Source organism: Jaculus jaculus, chromosome 6 (genome assembly GCF_020740685.1).
Source record: "Jaculus jaculus isolate mJacJac1 chromosome 6, mJacJac1.mat.Y.cur, whole genome shotgun sequence".
Classification (NCBI taxonomy): Eukaryota; Metazoa; Chordata; class Mammalia; order Rodentia; family Dipodidae; genus Jaculus; species Jaculus jaculus.
The window spans coordinates 118,837,702-118,856,322 of record NC_059107.1 but is presented as its reverse complement, the minus strand read 5'-3'; the positions used below and the strand labels follow the sequence as shown (position 1 = coordinate 118,856,322).

The following is an 18,621-nucleotide window of genomic DNA, read 5'->3' as shown; positions in this document are numbered from 1 at the left end:
CATTCACATAAAAATGCACATACTCAAACATATCACACATGTGCAAAAAATAACCTTGAAATTATTCTACTTCTCATATCCTATACTACAAAATATATAATAAATTATAATACACATTAAATTTATGTTTTAGGTAAAAGTGTAGAAAATTTATTAGAGAACAAAACATATTTTGAGTTACAGTTAAGTGCTATCCTCTTTATAGAAGTAATAATTAAAGCATTCTCTGAAGTATAAAACATAAGCTGAGAAGATGATATGTTGTCAGCTGAGGTAATTTCCCACTGTAGATTTCTGTAACTAAAACACAATTAACAGCAAAAAGAATATCTGAATTAATATTGAAATATATTGAAATATATTGATAAGTATAGTTACATATAATTTTTGGAGCTCTTAAAATAGAAAAAAAATCTATAAAATTAAAAGCACTTACTTGTTTTCTGGCTTTTAAAGTGAGGTAACCAATTTAGAAAACTTAGTTTGACTTCTTGACTTTAGGAAATAAGTTTCTGTCTAAACTCTAACATCCTTAAAAATCTTTGGTATGGTTTCCATCAACAGAGTCATGCCACCAGAAATTTCTAAAATTCCTATTTATTAAAAGCACTGGTGCACTGACAAACTAGACTACACAATAGTTTACTTTTGGCACTGTATCTTGCCCAGTTTATATACCTAATAAAATGCAATTTTAAATTAAACCTATTTTTGTAGTGATAACTTGCTCTAAATTTTTTCCATACATTTTCCAACTCAAAAAAAATTCTCCTTAGCTTAGCATTTTCATAGATTCTAGGGTTTGTTATAATTTCAGTTTTTCAGGGCTGTAGAGATTGCTTAGTGGTCCAGGTACTTGCCTGCAAAGCCAAAGGACTTTACTTTGATTCCACAGGACCCACATAAGCCAGATGCACAAAGTGGCACATGTGTCTGGACTTCATTTGCAATGGCTAGAAGCCTTGGTGTGCCCATTCTCCTTCTCTCTTTCTCTCTCTTCTCTCTCTCTCTTACTCTGCCTCTTTCCCTGTCTCAAATAAATAAATAAAAATAAAATAAATAAAGCCAAATATTTCATTCTTTCCATTTTCTTATTTTTATCCAGATATACATATATATTTTCAACCCTGTAATAAGTATGAGTTTAGAATTTGGACATAACGATATTCACAAATATAGTCCCATTAATTATAGACAATAAAGGAGGAAAACATTAATTTTAAAATGGAATAAATAAAAGTGAATAAATGTTATCACTTCACAGTGATAAGTGTTCTTAAAAATCTACAATCTGGGTCAAATAGAAAATGACTAGGAACTTGATTAAAATAATAGGTATAATTTATTGATAACTTTATTTTATAGCCACACCACTTTTTTTTTTTTTTTTTTTGAGGTAGGGTCTCACTGTTGCTCAGGCTGACCTGGAATTCACTCTATAGTCAGGGAGGCCTTGAACTCATGGCAATCCCCCTACCTCTGCCTCCAGCATGCTGGGATTAAATGCGTGCCCACCATGTCTGGTGTCACACCCCTCTTAATTCTCTTAATCACCAGGTCAGTTAAGCTTTTTGACCTAAATAATTAAGCATCATACTATATGTCCTGTCTCTTAAAAGTAGAATTCAATCAAGTGAAATTTGGCTTTCATTAATTACTTATCAACAAAACGAAAAGAACACAAATTTATAGTCATAGGACTTAGATGGAACAAAATTACAGATAAAACAGAGATAGGAGTATGAGATTTGTTAATGTCTTCCCCAAACCTGTATGTCACATAAATATTAAAGATATTAAACTATTGAATAAATTAAAGTCACTAAAACAAAATATACCAGATCTCTATTGAGAATATCTCCCAAATATTAAAAAATGAACAAAACAGGATAATACACAACTGTAATTGAAATAGTAAAAGAAATAATGCTCCCAACTGCAAGCTTCTCTTGCAGCTACTATTGTCTTGAAGTCAAGATAAAATAAATGAGGAAGGAAAAGAGACCAATTATAATTCTAAGTTTAAATTAAGTCATTTGTAAAGGAAACTACATGGCCAAATTGATTTTGTCAGAGGAAAGAATGTACTTAGACATATTCTTACCTCACTAAAGTTGCAAAGCCTGCCAAACAGGTTTCAATTCCCAAGCCACCCATGTAAGCCAGGTACAAAAATATAGCACAATTGTCTGGCATTTGTTTGCACAATCTAGAGGCCTTGACATGCCCATGCACACACACATGCATGCATATGTGCATGCATAGACAAATAAATAAAAAATTTAAAAATGATGGAAAAGAAACATGTTAGCTTTTAATCACAACTAATATGGATATTGATTAGTGTCTACTTCTACATCTAGTAAATGCCTAGTAAAGGATGCCTAGTAAAGGATGAATGGATGTGAATACACATAAACATTATAACAGGCACTAGTTATTTTTAAGTGCAACAGTAAACTGGATCACAGTTACATAACTTTCAGTCTTGCTTGAGAGGGAACAAATCAGTGAGGAGAAGCATTATATAAGTTAAAATGTATATAAAATTTATGACAAATTATTTATATCATTACATGGGAACAATCAAATTATATTCAAAAATTATAAAGGGGTCATATCTGAAAATATGATGTATTTGTGGAAGCATTACTGTCCAAATACAATGTTCCAATTGTTATTTTTCTTTTTGTTGCTTACCGCAGAGATTTTCTATGCATCTCTCCCCTTCTAAACACAGTGAACAACTTTGTCCTTTAGTGTAAGGGCGCCTGTTTGCATAATTTCCTCTGCAAAATAAGAGAGAGCCATTTATTACCCAAATTACTGCTATTTTGAAGTTTTTTAAAAAATGATTTTAAATATTTTTATTTGTATGTGTAGATATAAGAATGGGGGTGCTAGGGTTTTTGCCACTTCAAATGAACTCCAGATGCATGCCTCACTTTATGCATCTGGCTGAATGGGAATTGAACCCATGCTGTCAGGATTTGCAAGCAATCACCTTTAACCACTAAGCAATCTCTTCTGCTCTATTTTGAATTTTTAGTGCACTTATGCAAGCTCTTTTGGTCATTCCCTAAATCGTGAGCATTAATAAGGTAAAAGTAACAATTGTTGGCTAATATAAGGCTCATTTTCTTCTTCTTCTCCTTCTTCTCCTCCTCCTCCTCCTCCTTCTCCTCCTCCTCCTCCTCCTCCTCTTCTTCTTCTTCTTCTTTTTTTGAGGTAGGGTCTCACTCTAACTCAGGCTGACCTTGAATTCACTTTGTAGTCTCAGGGTGGACTTGAACTCATGGTGATCCTCCTACCTCTGCCTCCCGAGTGCTGGGATTAAAGGCATGCACCACTATACCTGGCTAAGTCTCATTTTCTTTGTTAGGAAACATTAAAGCAGGGCTGGAGAGATGCCTTAGCAGTTAAGGCACTTTTCTGCAAAGCCATAGGACACAGGTTCAATTCCCCAGAACCCATGTAAGCCAGCTGCACAAAGGGGCACACACATCCATTTGCAGGGGCTGGAGGCCCTGGAGAACCCATTCTTTTTCTGTCTCTCTCTCTGCCTATTTTTCTCTCTCTTTCAAATAAATAAGTAAAAATAAAATATTATTTAAAAATGGGACCAGTGTGGCGGTGTATGCCTTTAATCCCAGCACTTGTGAGGCAGAGGTAGGATTACTTTGAGTTTGAGGCCAGCTTTGGGCTACATAGTGAATTCCAGGTCAGCCTGAACTAGATAGTGAGACTAATGTATGTGTTAGATCTGCACCAGCTTGCTGACTGCTTCTCTTCACAAAAGCCCAGCTTTCCTGTTTCTTTGCATGACTGCTAGTACTGCATTAGATGTCAGACATTGCCTGTGTTGACTGCTTGATGTCATGTATTTCTAGACATACTAGAGCTTATGGTTTTTTTTTTGTGTGTGTGTGTGTGTGTGTATATGCATAAGCTTGTATTTCCTGGGATGCATGAATGTTATTTGGGTACATTTGTGTTCTTTTAGTTTTTATGAATTATTGTGTATTTCTTAAGCAATCTTGTTAAATGGCAGTATCTACTGCCTTTATTTTTTCACATGGTTTTAATCTCATCCTCAGATAATTTCTTCACAAATATGTGCTGAGTATTAAGGAATCTGCTTTGCATAGCTCCAGGGTTCATTCTGTGTGTAGCTCTCTCTTTCCGTAAACTCCTGCTGTCCTGGTTTCCCTGCAGCTCAGCTTCATGTGTTCAGCTTAGCAAATTTAACAGCTTTCTCGTTAGTATTTCCCCTTCCACATGTTTCACCTCAGCACTACCAGAACTTACAACACTGATTAGAAAATTAAAAATTATTCCTTCATTTATTTTGCCCAGTTTCTTGCTTTGGTGGTGGTTTTAGTGGTAAAATACATTAGTCTCTATTAGTAGATTTCTGGAAAAGTTTGTAAGAAATCTGCTATAAAATAAATAAAAAATAACACATAGACAATGTGTTTAGATCTACAAACCTGATTCATTCAAGGAAATATTGTGGTATTATCATTTTCATCAAAACTTGAGCATGAACCTCCTATTTTTATCTTTCAAATTCAGTGAATAATCTTGAAGGAAACGTGGTTATAAATGTCAGCAGTTATGTGATTTCCTTGATACTACACAGATTGTATTCTGCCTCAACCTTTAAAGAAATGTATTTGTCATTCTTGCTTTTGCTTCCAGGTGAAATGTAATAGAGGAAAACTAAGACTAAAACACATATATTTCTATTTACCCATAGCGTTTTTGGCATGTTTCACCTCTTTGCCAATCCTATACATTTATTCGTTTTGTTTTCATCTTATAAAAATTTTATTTATTTTTTTGTTATTGAAGAGCCATATTATTACTTGCTTTAACCACTGAGTAATCTCTCCAGCCCTTGAAATATTTTCAATAGCAAAATAACTTACGCTGGCCCATAGTTACATACAAATAGTGCAGTTGAAGTTGGTCCGAGGTTAGGGCAGTTTGTAACTGCACAGCCAACTGTATATGAATTGGCCCAAACTACCTATGAGAAAAGGAAATATAAAGTGAAATATTCATAACAATCTACAAACAATTCATTATGAGAGTTTGTTGAAGTTATGCTATAAAATATACATACATGTTTATTTACTATGTTTTTTTAAAAACCTCATGTATTAAGTGATTATTTGTAAAGGCAGCTGTCATGAGCATAAGATAATCAGTTTTCCTTCAGATAATTATCATAAATCAAGAGGATAATAGTATATCCCAAATCGTAATAGTTAAGAAAATCATAATTTCTTTTAGATGATTGGGGAAACTTGTTTTCATTCTATCCATACACACACTACCATCAATTTCAAAGTCAGATGAGGAATAAAAATAGTAATTGAGTTTTTTCTTAGAAAAGATCCACTAAATTTACCATTGCCTTTCCAGTTGTGCAGTTTTAAATGTACTCTTACCTTTTCCAAGTCACAAGAGACAGGTACGGAACATGTTCAGTTTATTTAACAACATCTACCATAGATATGATGATGTTTACTTGCTATTTAGTTATAAGGAATAGTGAAATTATGGAAAAAAAACACAGGAAAAATATACAGACATGAAGATAAATGCTAGTTTCTTGTAGCAATGATAGGTAGACATAATAAAATTCTACACTTCAAAAATAAATAATCTATGGAAAAATTTTGACAACACAATTTCACGACTTTATTTTACAATTTCATTAACAAAATGTATTAAACTTTTATAATATGAAGTATCAGTCACAATTCCATGGCTGTGATATAACCATAATTCCTACTTTTTCAAAATATATCATTTTGAGCCGGGTGTGGTGGCGCACTCCTTTAATCCCAGCACTTGGGAGGCAGAGGTAGGAGGATCACCGAGAGTTCGAGGCCACCCTGAGACTACATAGTTAATTCCAGGTCAGCCTGTGCCAGAGTGAGACCCTACTTTGAAAAACCAAAAAAAAAAAAAAAATCATTTAAAATCTTTATGTGCATATGTGTATTCATGAATTAGGGACTCTTTGTCACTGCATATGGAATGCCAGCTGCTTGTAACACTTTTGGGATCCAATTTTAAGTGGATGCTTGGGGTATTGAACTGGGGACAGCAGGCTTTGCAAGCATTAAGCCTTCTCCCCAGCTACATAAAACATATCTCAAGGGATTTTTGGCTATCACAAACAGTGTAATACAACAAATACATAGTGAACTGAGGATTAAGAGATGGCTTTTGCTTCTCGTCATGTGTGACTTGGAGTGACAGATCAATTCTGAGCTAGTTTCTTATTTTATAAAAAATAAGAACAAGCTAGATCATTAAAAGATTCTTTTCATTTTGAATGTTACAAAAAGCTTTTAAAAATAACAATTGCATGTATATGTATTTTCAAGGAAGCATATTTAAAACTTTGATTCATAAATAAATTACCACAAAATTCTATTTTATTAATATACTCAGGGTGGAGAGAGGTTTAGAGGTTAAGGTGCTGGCCTGCAAAGCCTAAGGACCCAAGTTTGTTTTTCCAGGACCCATGCAAGCTGAACACAAAAGGTAGGGTAAGCATCTGGAGTTCATTTGCAGTTGCTAGAGGCCCTGGCTTGACCTCTCTCTCAAATAAATAAACAACAAATATAAATATAATTAAGTTGTGATTTTTTAAAGATGGGAATAGTGAAAATGTACACTGACAGTATAAAGTTTTAAAATACACTGCCTTCATAAAATGAACTGGATTGATATTTGTACAAATAAGTGTAATTTAATATGAATACTAGTAAATGGTAAAAGCAAGGCATTTGTAATTTCATTTTGTTTATAATGCTTATCAAGACATAGTTGAATCAATAAGAAGAATGCACATATTCCTAATTAGTTATGTTTTTTTACATACTAGCCAGTGAAGACTAAGTTCTTATGTCTAATGAACAATGCTAAGGGTCAAGGGCCATGTTTGGGATATTTTTATCGTCAGGACACTTGACATTTTATCCCTTTCTCTCAATTTTTTAAGACATAGCCAAACTATGGCTTGATAAATTTACCAAACATTGCCAACAACATCTATTTTGTTGTCATATAGAGTATATAGAATTGGAAGAGCATCTTGCTCTGAAAGATTAAATAGAAGCAAAACACAGAAATCTATAGATTTCTTTGTTTGCCAAATCTCTGATTAAAATCATGTACTTTATGTATAGATATGGCTAAATTTTGAAATGAAAGTAAGCTATTTCTTGCTTCAATAGGTTTAATACAAAGACTGGAATTAATACTTTGCTAAAATGTGATTTTTAACAACAAGGAGTATCAGGGACAAGTTTATACTTCTACCTGAAACCAAAACAACAATTAGAAATGAATATAAGAAATAATGATTATTATGATTTTCTCCATCAAGAGAAAAAGGCTAATGACCTCAACTTTTGGACAAAAGGACGTGAACTGTAAGATTACCTCCGTGTACTGTCTTTGATGTTTTCAGATCATGGGTCAGGGAGGAAGAAAATTAGAAAAGGCTTCAAGGACTCATATAGTAGAAAGGGTCTCAACTGAGAGTTGAGTGGGAACAAGGAGATGGAAGTTAACAGGACAGCACTGGAGAGCTGAAAAGTACAAAGTGACCCTGTGGTGATGAGGAAGAGGTATCCATTATTCAGCACAGTGCTAAGCAGAGCAGATGTGAAGAAAGCACCTCTAAGAACCAGGGGAAACAATGCCACGGCCAGAAACAGGGCCTTCCATTCTATCCTCAGTGTAGAACTTCATAATTCTCAGGACACTGGGTATTTAGAAGAATCTTGCTTCACGTATGAGATACAATAAGCTATCAAATAACCACTGCTGTCCTTCCAAATTAATTTTATGTCCTAGGATATAAACTCAATATGATAACTTTAAAAACGTTTATTCTTACTTATTTGAGAGAGACAGAGAGAGAAAGAGAGAGAGAGAGAGAATGGACACACCAGGGCCCCCAGCCACTGCAAACAAACTCCAGACACATGTGCCACCTTGTGCATCTGGCTTACGCGGGTTCTGGGGAATTGAGCCTTGAACTGGGGCCCTTGGGCTTTGCAGGCAAGCACTTAACCACTAAGCCACCTCTCCAACCTGAGAATATGATAACTTTTATGGAGCATGATTAGAAATAGTAAAACTCTGGGGTGGGGGAGATGGCTCGGAGGGTAAAATACTTGTTGTGCAATCCTGAGGATGAGAGGACAGATGCCTCAGCACCCACTTGAATGCTGGTTGGTTGTGTTAGGCTGCAAGTGACCCCAGTGAGCAGAACAGGGAGAGAGGGGATCCCTGGGGCAAGATGGCTAGCTGTACAAGCCAAACCAGTGAGATATGTGTTCAAGTTAGAGACCCTGTCTCAGTAAATGAAGTGGAGGGCAATTGAAGTCTTAAGACTATGAATATTATCCTTTGTCTTCCATATGTTTGTGCCCACAATCATATGAATGTGCATATGCATACACAAAGGAAAAATAAAATAAAAATAAAAATCTGATTCATAATGAAGACAAAAATCCATTAGAATGAACACAGAGATATCATCAGCTAGAACAAAGAAAACATTAAAATAATTATTTTAATAGTATACTATATGCTCAAAAAGCTAAATGAGAGATCAAACATAGTAAGTATATTTATTAAGGATACAAAATACCTGAACTTCTAGAGATGGAAATTTTAGTGTTTAGTACTGAAAATGAATGAAATGGAATTAACAGATTAAATACCACAGAAAAATATGATCAAAGTAATTGCCTAGTGTGGTGGTTTGATTCAGGTGTCCCCCATAAACTTAGTTGTTCTGAATGCTAGGTTCCCAGCTGATGGAGATTTGGGGATTAACACTTCCTGGAGGCATTGGGGGCAGGTTTATGGGTGTTATAGCCAGTTTCCCCATGCCAGTGTTTGGCACACTCTCCTGTTGCTGTTGTCCAGCTTATGTTGGCCAGGGGGTGATGTTCACCCTCTGTTCATGCCATCATTTCCCCCTGCCATCATGGAGCTTCCCCTCAAGCCTGTAAGCCAAAATAAACCTCTTTTTTTCAGAAGCTGCTCTGAGTTGGGTGATTTCTACCAGCAATGCAAACCTGACTGCAATAAAACTATCTGAAATTGATCACAGGGCTAAAAATGAAAGAAAAAATGATGACGCCACCAAATACTTCTCCTACAATTTCAAGCATTCTTTCTCTTGAGTTACAGGTCATAGAGCATAGAGAGAAATATTTTAAGAAACAGTGATCCATATCTTCCCAAATTTGCTTTAAATTTAAATTTGTTTTTCCTGGACTTGGAGGTCCAGGAAGCTCAGTGAAACGCAGCATAAGAAGCATTAAGAAAACTATGATACCTTATTAATAAGTTGACCAAGACCGATGATAAAGAAAAATGGAGACTGGGTAGATGGCTCAGTTGTTAAGGCATTTGCTTGCAAAATTTACTGGCCCAGGTTCAATTCACCAGCCACCTATGTAAAGCTAGATGGACATTTGTTTACAGTGACAAAAGACTGGCAAATACATGTGCACATGTGTACGCCCACCCCCACCCCCCACACAAATAAATAAATGATTTTTAAAAGAGAAAGAAAAATGTAAAAGCATATGGAGAAAAAAGAGTCAGTTACAGCAGTAAATCAGAGGATCACAGATTTCTTGATGGATTCAATGCAAGGAAAAAGGCACTGTAAGTAAGACTTTTAAAGGTCAAACTTAACCAAACTTATTATATAGAATTCTATCTTCAGCATAGTAACTCTCAAGTACAGGTGAGTTTTTCAGAAATGCAAAAGAAAATACTAACAAAAAAAGGTATCTTGTAATTGGTATACAAAAACAAATCTAAACAAGCCACCATAAATATTTACCTGTGTATAATGACCACAAACTTGAGAGCATGTTAGATTATCAAAATCATAGTATTTATATTCATTAAACCAATCATCTATAGCACTTTTGGGTGAAAATTGTTTTAATCCACCTAACCATATATTTTCTCCGACATAGTCAAAATCCTGATAACATCCATATCGCTGTCCAGAGCAGGGGTTGTGGGCAAACTTGCACTTGCTTGACCATGATTTAGCCAGTTTTGCTAAACCCTTATCCCAACTCTGAAAATAACAAGATTTTAAATTGATTAGTACATACTTGTTCATATTGAAACTATAAATTTTATTTAACTTTAAAATATTTTCCTCAGTGTTGTTTTGGTGTAATTCAATTAGTATTTTACTTATTTTTCTTGTCACTATGACCACTGTGACTTGTCACTATGGCAGCATAAATAAGGAACAAATTACTTATTTTGGTTCCCTGTTTCAAGGTGATTAGTGCATGGTTATGTGGTTTGTTCCATGCATCTGTGCCTATCAAGAGATAGATCATCATAGCTCAGGGAGTGTAGTAGTTCTTTATGATGGGCAGGAAGCCATAGAAAAGGGAAAATAAGAAAAAAAACAAGGTGAGGACCAGGACCACATACTCACTAACCTGTTGCTCTAAAGAGGCCATGCTTTCTATCTTTTACTACTTCTCAATAATGGTATCATATTATGAATGCATGAAATGATCAATCTGTTATAAATCCCAGCTCTCATATCTAACCTTTAATCATATAACTTTAGTAATTGAATCACCACATTGTCTCACAGTTGTCATTTTCCTATGGCCTCACTTTCTTCATCTTCCTCTTCTAAACAGACTTTTCAACCCAACATTTTCATTGTTTTTTTTTTCCCCATGAATTTATTGAGAAGTTTGTTTACACTTTGATTTCATTCAACCTTATAATCATTCTTTTGAATTGTTTAGGATTTAAACTAATTTACTGTCATTATAATTCATTACAGTTTAATTAGTAATTTTTGGCAGAATCATACTTCCTTAATATTTTTATATTTTGGGGCCTTCTGTGACTACACCTGCTTATCTGGAGGAGTAAGGCCATGGATGAATTTCTGAAAGATCCATTTCTTTCAGTTAGATTATTTTCAGTGTTATAGCAGGACTAGCACATAGAGGGGTAGATGTGCCCATATTCCTCTTTGAATTTGTGGTATAGCACAGAATTTAAACTCTGTCTACATGCCTAAAGCACTGGGCACACTCTCTAGCATCAATTTTTAGGGATTAACTGGCCATAGAAACCACCACAACTGATACATATGCCTCTACAAATATCTAGTACTAGCAAATTTAAAATATTCATTCCTTCAACTCTAAAACTTTTGGAGAATAGGCAAAAAGGATAGCACTGCCTGTATGAACCTATTAATCAGAGTAGGAATGGATAGTGAATATCCCAAGTTAGAACAGCAGTAGAGAAACTGAGAAAAGAAGCAGGGGAGAAAGCAAATAGAAGAGGGCAACAGTAAAGAATTGGAGAAGACCTTAAGCAGTAAGAAGTATGTGAAAAGAGAAAGAGCTAACAAAATAAATTCCACAAGCAAAAATGATCCCAGCATTCATTCCCAGACTAATCTATGTCTTTGGGAGAACCCATATATAAAAAAAGAAAGGATGGAAGGAAAGAAAGACAGAAGGAAAGAAGGAGAGAGAAAAATGAAATACAACACAGTTTACAAAATTAAAATTATTTATGAAACAGAACCTCTTTGTGGGTGCATACTTGAGCCCAGGGAACAGACCATGTGATCTGGCACCTGAGCACAGATGCATACTCTCTAAATGGTCACTTACACGTGGGGGGGGGCACAGAATGTGTGCAAGTGCAAATTGTTTCAGTGTGATAACTTGCATGTGTACCCTTATATCTCTGCATCATCTCTGTGTGGCCCCACTACTGAACACAGGTTCAGAGTGTTCCTATGCCATCACTTGCCTGAATGCACATGGTGATCCTGTCTCTACATCATTTTGATTTGCCTTTTCTGGAGGTTTGGGTTGGTGACATCTGATGAGAGCAGAACCTTTGTGGCAGTAAGCTTCACATGCTATCTTCATAGTTATTTTCTTCACAACCAGAAATAGTGTGTTATAGATGAGACAACAGATACTATGTCTTTCAGTCTCTAGGTACTGGAAAGAACTATCAGCACATTTTCTACTGGTGTTCCTCCTAGTACCTTACCACTACTCATCTATCTTCTAGGGAGCTAATGAGACTTACTGCAGTGTTTTCCTTAAGTCATATTTCCACTCTACTGAAGACTGTATGCTTCCGACTCAGCATTTTCTTCATCTAGCCAGAAGTATCCTCCAAGCCCCATTGGATTACCAGAGTGGGCTATAGTGGAGAGGGAGCTTTGCCTAGAGCTCCCCAGCTGCCAACTCAGCAGGGATCTTGTAAAAATGGCTTGGTTGCATGCCAAGAAGTGGATTTTTGGCAACAACTATATGGAATACAGACCTCCAAGTTACATATGTGCTTGGGCTGCAATTCTGGTCTGCAATGCATCCATCCATTGTTGGATAGACTTTTCTAACTCTGGTTTGTTTATCCTTTGGATCTTGGGTATGCATGGCTTTTCGTTGTCTGGTGCAAAGAGTAGGATGTGAATTTTCTGAAGTTCTCTCGTTGTCTTCTGCTGACTTTCTAACCATTTGCAGCTGCTGTCACTCCACATTGGAAATATGTCACTCTCCAAATGGAGCTGAGCATTCTGGAACAGATATCAGCCTCTCCTGCTCTGCTTATTAATGCTTTTTCAACAGCGTTTTGGTATCATTTAACAATTCACAGGTTGTCTGAGATCCAAGTATCACTTACCTATTTATTCCCTAGAAATTCTGCTACTATCTATATCATCATTATAAAATTTAATCTACTTCTACTGAAGCTGGTTGTTGAAAAGTACAGACTTATGCCTGTCATTTTAAATTTTCTTCTAGTTGTTTTGAATAGTCTTCGTTCTTTTTCTTTCTCACTCATTTTTGAGGGCTGATAAATTATTGTATGGATAATGTTTGATTCCAAGTTATCTTTGTGTTTAGTCTTTCAATGGAATTTATGTTTTCATGCGCTGTCCTGATGGTTGGTCATTATCTTCCTTTCAAGTCTTGATTTATAGCTTCTTTAATCCTCTTTCACAGGGATGTTTTGGTAGTCATGAGTTTCATACTTTTGCTGTTCTTGGAATGTTTTTCTTTATTTCTTTGTTTCTGGAGGATGGCTTCTCTGGGTTAGTGTAATCTCACTTGGCAGGTATTTTATTTCAGAACCTTAAACATGCCATTTTATGCTCTTCTGACCTGTTGGATTTCTGTTGAGAAATCTGATTTAGTCTAACAGGATTGCCTTTGAATGTCAGTTCGGACTTTTTCATATTTCTAACCCCTTTGCTTTGTATTTTTGACAGTTTAACAATATATTAAAATGAATATCTTCTGTGTTCATCTTTATTTGAGGTTATATAATCCTATAATATATAAAGTGTATATATTTTTTGAGATCAGGGAAGTGTTTTGCTATTATTTCCTTAAATAGACTTTTCCTTTCTATTTTTCTTCTCTTTTTTTCATTTTATTGATCCAAAAACAGCTATCAGTTCTCTGATGTGGATGTCTATTCATTTAATAGTGTCCAAAAGGTCTTGAATTATTTTTCTTTGTACTTCAGTGTATACACTGCCTATTAACCCATCTTTGAGTTTACCAATAATTTCTTATTTTTATATCCAAACTTCCATGAAGCCTATCCAATAAGTACTTAATTTCACTTTTTTTTCAATTTTAGAATTTCTATATGGGTCTTACCATTTCAATTTCTTTGGAGTTCTTCATCTTACCACTTACTATGTTTCTATGTTCCTCCTAGTTCTCTAAAATGTTGCTTAAGGAATTTGTCTACTAATTCCAAATTCTCAGCATCCTCTTTTCCATTTTCATTGATATGATGCTATGAATCACATTACTGGCTCCTTTATATTTGTTTTCCTAAGTTTTGATTGAATGCCAAAAAATGATATAGATAATCCCCCCCCCCCACTGCCTTAAAAGGTTTGTCTTTTTGTCTGTCCAGCTTAATAGAGGCTAGGATTAGGGACTAATATGCTCAGCCTAATAGTGAGATCTTTGATTGGCACTGAATTTAATTGTGGTTTCAGTTAGCCTCTAATTTCAAGTATATTGGAAGTGGGATAGAATGCCTCTTTCTTGGGCTTGAAGTACATCACAATCTGGAGACTGTCCAAAGTAAAATGCTTTCCAAGCCTAAACCCAGTTTTAAAGCACTGGCTGTTCCTCTGAAGATTTCTCTCAAACACATTGACAGGAATGGAGAACTACTGTTTTGGGGTTTCTTCTAGGATACAACCTACAGGCAAGCTGCACAGAGCCATTAGAAGAAACCGGACTTTTCATTAAGGTTGCTAATATACTTGATCTATGGCTAGCTGGGTTTTCTTGTATCTACCAATACCTCCTGTATCACAACTTTCTCAGTGATGAAAATAACCAAAGATATGTTTTGAATTGTAAAGACTCCCTTTCTCTGAAATTTAACTCATTTAGAGTACATTATATCCATAATATTTTAAGAATATATTATTTTTTCCTTCCTTCCTTTCTGGTTTTTAATTTGTTCTGGGCCAATGATGCTCACATTATCACACAATTACAGCCTTACCAGGCTCCAGTGGCATGCCTGACATGAAACCCCACTGGCCATATCATGCTGTTGAGAAAGGAAATGATGGAGGATGATCCATTGAAGCTGAAACTTTGCTCAAGTCTGGACTCAGTCTGGAGGGCCAAACCACCATGGCTGCATACATTAAACTCTCCAGATATTAGACAAAGCTACAAAAATTAGACCAGGGACCATAGACTCCTTTTTATAGTTTATAAAACACACCATTCAAGGTATTTAATAATGTCAACAGACTTAGAGATCCAGAAGGGACAAATGGGAGAAAGAAAGACATAAATAACTAACACACAAGCCTAAGAGGCAATGATTGCCTCTTCTCTGCATATCTCAAGAAATGTTAGTGCTCATTCTACTGGCCACCTGATTAAGCCCAGGAGACTAACCTAGACTATCTGAAGGAGGACTCCTTCCTGTGATTATTGTGGTAGGACAGGACATTTCAGTTGGAAGGGTCCAAGCCACTGGTCTATAAGCCTCCCTTAGGGCCATGCTATGTTCATCCAGCTGTTTCACTTGTGAGATTCCCTTGGTTACCAGTTGAGGGTGTAATCTGATCAGTTGTCAACCTCTCAGAAGTCAGAGCCTCATTTGCACTAAGGCCATTAGCCACAGGGAAGTCCATTTCTGTGCACACCCTTCCACCATGAAACATTGTTTTAGATAGGATAAAAACACACTCTCAAGCACCCCCAATTCAAGACAACATACAGATCTCACAGGCATTTCCTCTTAACACATCTGACAAAACACTTAATAAAAAGCCCCCTAAATTCAATCAAGTCAGCCAGACCACCTTGTCGGAGTTTGGAGCCGAAGCAACCACAGACACAGAAATGAGGAGTAACACCAGCATCAGCAGAGGACTCAATTTCTCATGGAGGAGGAGTGGGACATAGTGATATTTACTGTGAACTAAGACAAAGAAAAATGTTTGTGCCTATGAGGTAAAATCAAAAACAGTTCTACCTTAAGTGAGACAGGAGCTGTGCCCCTGAGCAAAACAGGGCAGATGAGTGCAATCACTGCTTTGTATGTTACTTATAATATAAAGCCATAAGGAGCTAACCCAGAAACAGTGCAGGAAGTTCAACACAAGAATGTACTTAGGTGGTATGCCACCAAGCACGTCCAATTAATCTTTTTGTTTGCATGACAATTCTTTGGTCTCCTGATTCAATGTCCTTCTTGTTCTCTGTTAATTCCTTCACCATCTACTTGCCACAGTGTGTCTCCTTGGTAATATTATGCCTCTTCTTAAAAATACTTTCAATTTTTTTTTCTTCCAGTGACTAGTGGGTCCAAATAAACCCTCAAAAGTTTTCCCTGCAGTGGGAAAATGAAACAGTCTTGGAATCCCAACATCAAATCCCTCAACTTCAGTCCCTCAATGGGATGTTCTTGGTCTCTTATTGCTTTTCTTTTGCAAATTTCCTCTTTTTCTAAAATGACTAACCATTTACTCTTCTACCTACACTTCACTGCATGCCTTTACTCCTGGAGGCCTTCTTTCTGTGTGGAACTTATCATGCCCACTGCTCTTCCAGCTAATTGGATCAGGACCTGCATTATTGACTTCATTGCTCTTGATATCCAAGTTGCCTCTAACAACCTCTCAAGCCCCCCCCACCCTTTTTGGGGTTTCTTGACCCAAGACAGATATTTAAGTCATACCGCTCTTAGTGCAGCTAGCCATTGCTACCAGAATGAGCCAGAATAAGTGGAATCATGTTAACTTCTTATGCTTCTCATAACTCATTGGCCCAATTGGCTGTGGGACTAGAGCACATTTCAGTGACCCCTGAAATGCTTCTGGCCCAGGTTTATCCCCCTGCTTTAATGATATGCAAACCATCCTGCCTTTGGCATGTTTATAGCAGCCTGGAGCACACCTGCTTGATCCTGGAAGAGAAATGCTGCACCTATGCTAATCAATCAGGGGTAGGATGAGATAAGAAGGGCACATGAAGTGGGATAGTTCTCCTTGTTTACATTGCTTAACCTTCTGGTAGGGTTGGTATCTTCTCTGGTACATGCCCTTAAGTTCAGAACAGTATTGTCTTAGGGATATCAAGCATTGAATTTACCTCCCACTACTTAACGACCACCAAGTGATGGCACATATGGGTCTTCAACCTCTTATGATACCCATCCCCTTCAACATACAGCTCACACCTTTTATGCTGATCAGGAATGCAAACCAGGGCTGACATTCCCTTTCAGTTCTGAAGCAATCCCAGATGGAAAAACCTTTCATGGCTTGTCAGTCCGTAAGAAAAAAGATCCTCAGCCCTTGTCAATGGTTTGACCTTGCTGATACATCAAGTGACAAATGTAGAGAAAAAAGGCCAAAAAAAAAAAAATAAAAATGCTTATACTTTAACAGTCAGACTCTGACTACTTGGAGACACTGACTTGTGAAGCCTTATACACACATTCAGAATCTATTAGTCATAGAACTTTACTTATCTGACCAGTCTCAGGAAGAACAAATGTTGCTAAAATTTTACTATTTTATAAAATAGTAAGATACTCCTTTTCTATGTAGACACACTGTCCACAAATGACATGGGTAAAACTTTTCGGAAGTGTTAGCAAAGGACCTCTATGCCCTCTCAGGGTTGACTCTCTCTCTCCCCAAAATTGCCTGCTATGTTTCCCTTTCTCTTGTTTTTTTTTTTTTAAATTAAATATTTTCTTTATTAAAAATTTTATATTAATTCTAGCTAGGCGTGCTCCCAGCACTGGAGGAGCTGAGGTAGGAGGATTACTGTGAGTTCAAGACCCTGCTTGGGCTACAGAGTGTGAGTTCCAGGCCAGCCTGAGCTAGAGTGAGACCCTGCTTCAAAAAAAAAAAAAAAAAAAAACAAAACACAAAAACATCCCCCCCCACAAAACCAGGGTTAGAGATGGCTTAGTGGTTAAAGTGCTTGCCTGCGATGCCTAAGGACCCACTGGTGCGTCCATGTGCTATTTGCCTTCTCTCTCTCTCTCTCTAATAAATATATAAAATATTAAAAAAAACTTTTTATTAATTCTAATCTGGTAAATAATTTTACACTGGAGCCTTCCCCTCACTGTGTCTTTCTCACCATTTCTTTCATGTTGGCCGCTGGAGGGTCCACCTTGCCGCGCCATTTGTTGTGAGTGTCCACGGTCTCCTGTATAAATTTCTTATCTGTATAAGACGGCACATTCATGGATTTGGTGGCTACCAGACATAGACCTAAGGTCCATAAGCAACCAAATTTATTCTTCAGAGCCATGAAAAGATGGAAAGGATGCTGTGAGTGTGCTGGCCGTTAACAAATGAAGTGTGAGCGATCCATCCCCCTTGGCTCCAGGCTCAGGCTGGGGCCTTGTGCCTGTGGGCGGTGTTGCTATGGAGATGGACTCTCCGTGAGGGGGCTGCTGGGCAACAGCCTCAGGCTGCCGGGGAAAACCTTGAGGTGCTCTCTGGCACAGGACTCTCTGCAGATTCAACCCAGAATCATTGCACGGGGTGTGGGTCAGGCATGAACAGGTACCCTGGCTGCTGACAATGGGCCTGTGCAAAACACTGAGTTTCATAGACAGCGTGGGTGCTTAGCCTCCTTATTATAGACTTATTATAGACTGCAGTATCCTTTTGTTCCTTTCCTCAGATACTGGGAATACAGGAGGAACAGGCAGCCCGTAAACTTGTCATGCTATTATCTTAAGTTATTACCTTGTCAAATGTTTAGTTATTTGCTTGTATTTTCTCACTGGAGACTGACTGCCAGGAAAGATAAAAATACTGGAGGCCCATGGAAAAGTATAGACAAGTAGTTTCCCTTGAAAAAATGTTCGCTTTTGATACTTTCATGTAGACGTATCATTTGGCGAGCAGTGGATTCTGGATAATTTGTATTCTGAAGCCTGGGATGATGATCAGAGAACACTGGCTTGCTTATTTTTCTGAAAAAGCTGTATAAATCAATTTCATCTGACTTAATGATT

At 36.8% G+C, this 18,621-nt stretch overlaps 1 protein-coding gene across 1 annotated transcript; it reads right to left on the bottom strand.

Annotated features, from left to right (window-relative positions):
- Window positions 1-214: 214 nt before the first annotated feature.
- On the bottom strand, window positions 215-17,906 carry Glipr1l1 (GLIPR1 like 1). The gene is made up of 5 exons (XM_004650526.2): window positions 17,733-17,906; window positions 9,899-10,144; window positions 4,932-5,032; window positions 2,701-2,789; window positions 215-300 (listed from the first exon to the last, which is right to left on the bottom strand). The coding sequence occupies exons 1-5, from the start codon at window positions 17,904-17,906 to the stop codon at window positions 215-217; spliced, it is 696 nt and encodes a 231-aa protein (XP_004650583.1).
- Window positions 17,907-18,621: the final 715 nt, after the last annotated feature.

What these genes read in the sequence shown, in the direction of transcription:
- Glipr1l1 (XM_004650526.2), bottom strand. Translation starts at nt 17,906, where the DNA reads ATGGCTCTGAAGAATAAATTTGGTTGCTTATGGACCTTAGGTCTATGT. An exon ending in TTTGTGGTCATTATACACAG is followed by an intron (nt 5,033 to 9,898) that starts GTAAATATTTAT and finishes CTTTTCTCATAG; the next exon opens with GTAGTTTGGGCCAATTCATA. An exon ending in GTATGTAACTATGGGCCAGC is followed by an intron (nt 2,790 to 4,931) that starts GTAAGTTATTTT and finishes CTTATTTTGCAG; the next exon opens with AGGAAATTATGCAAACAGGC.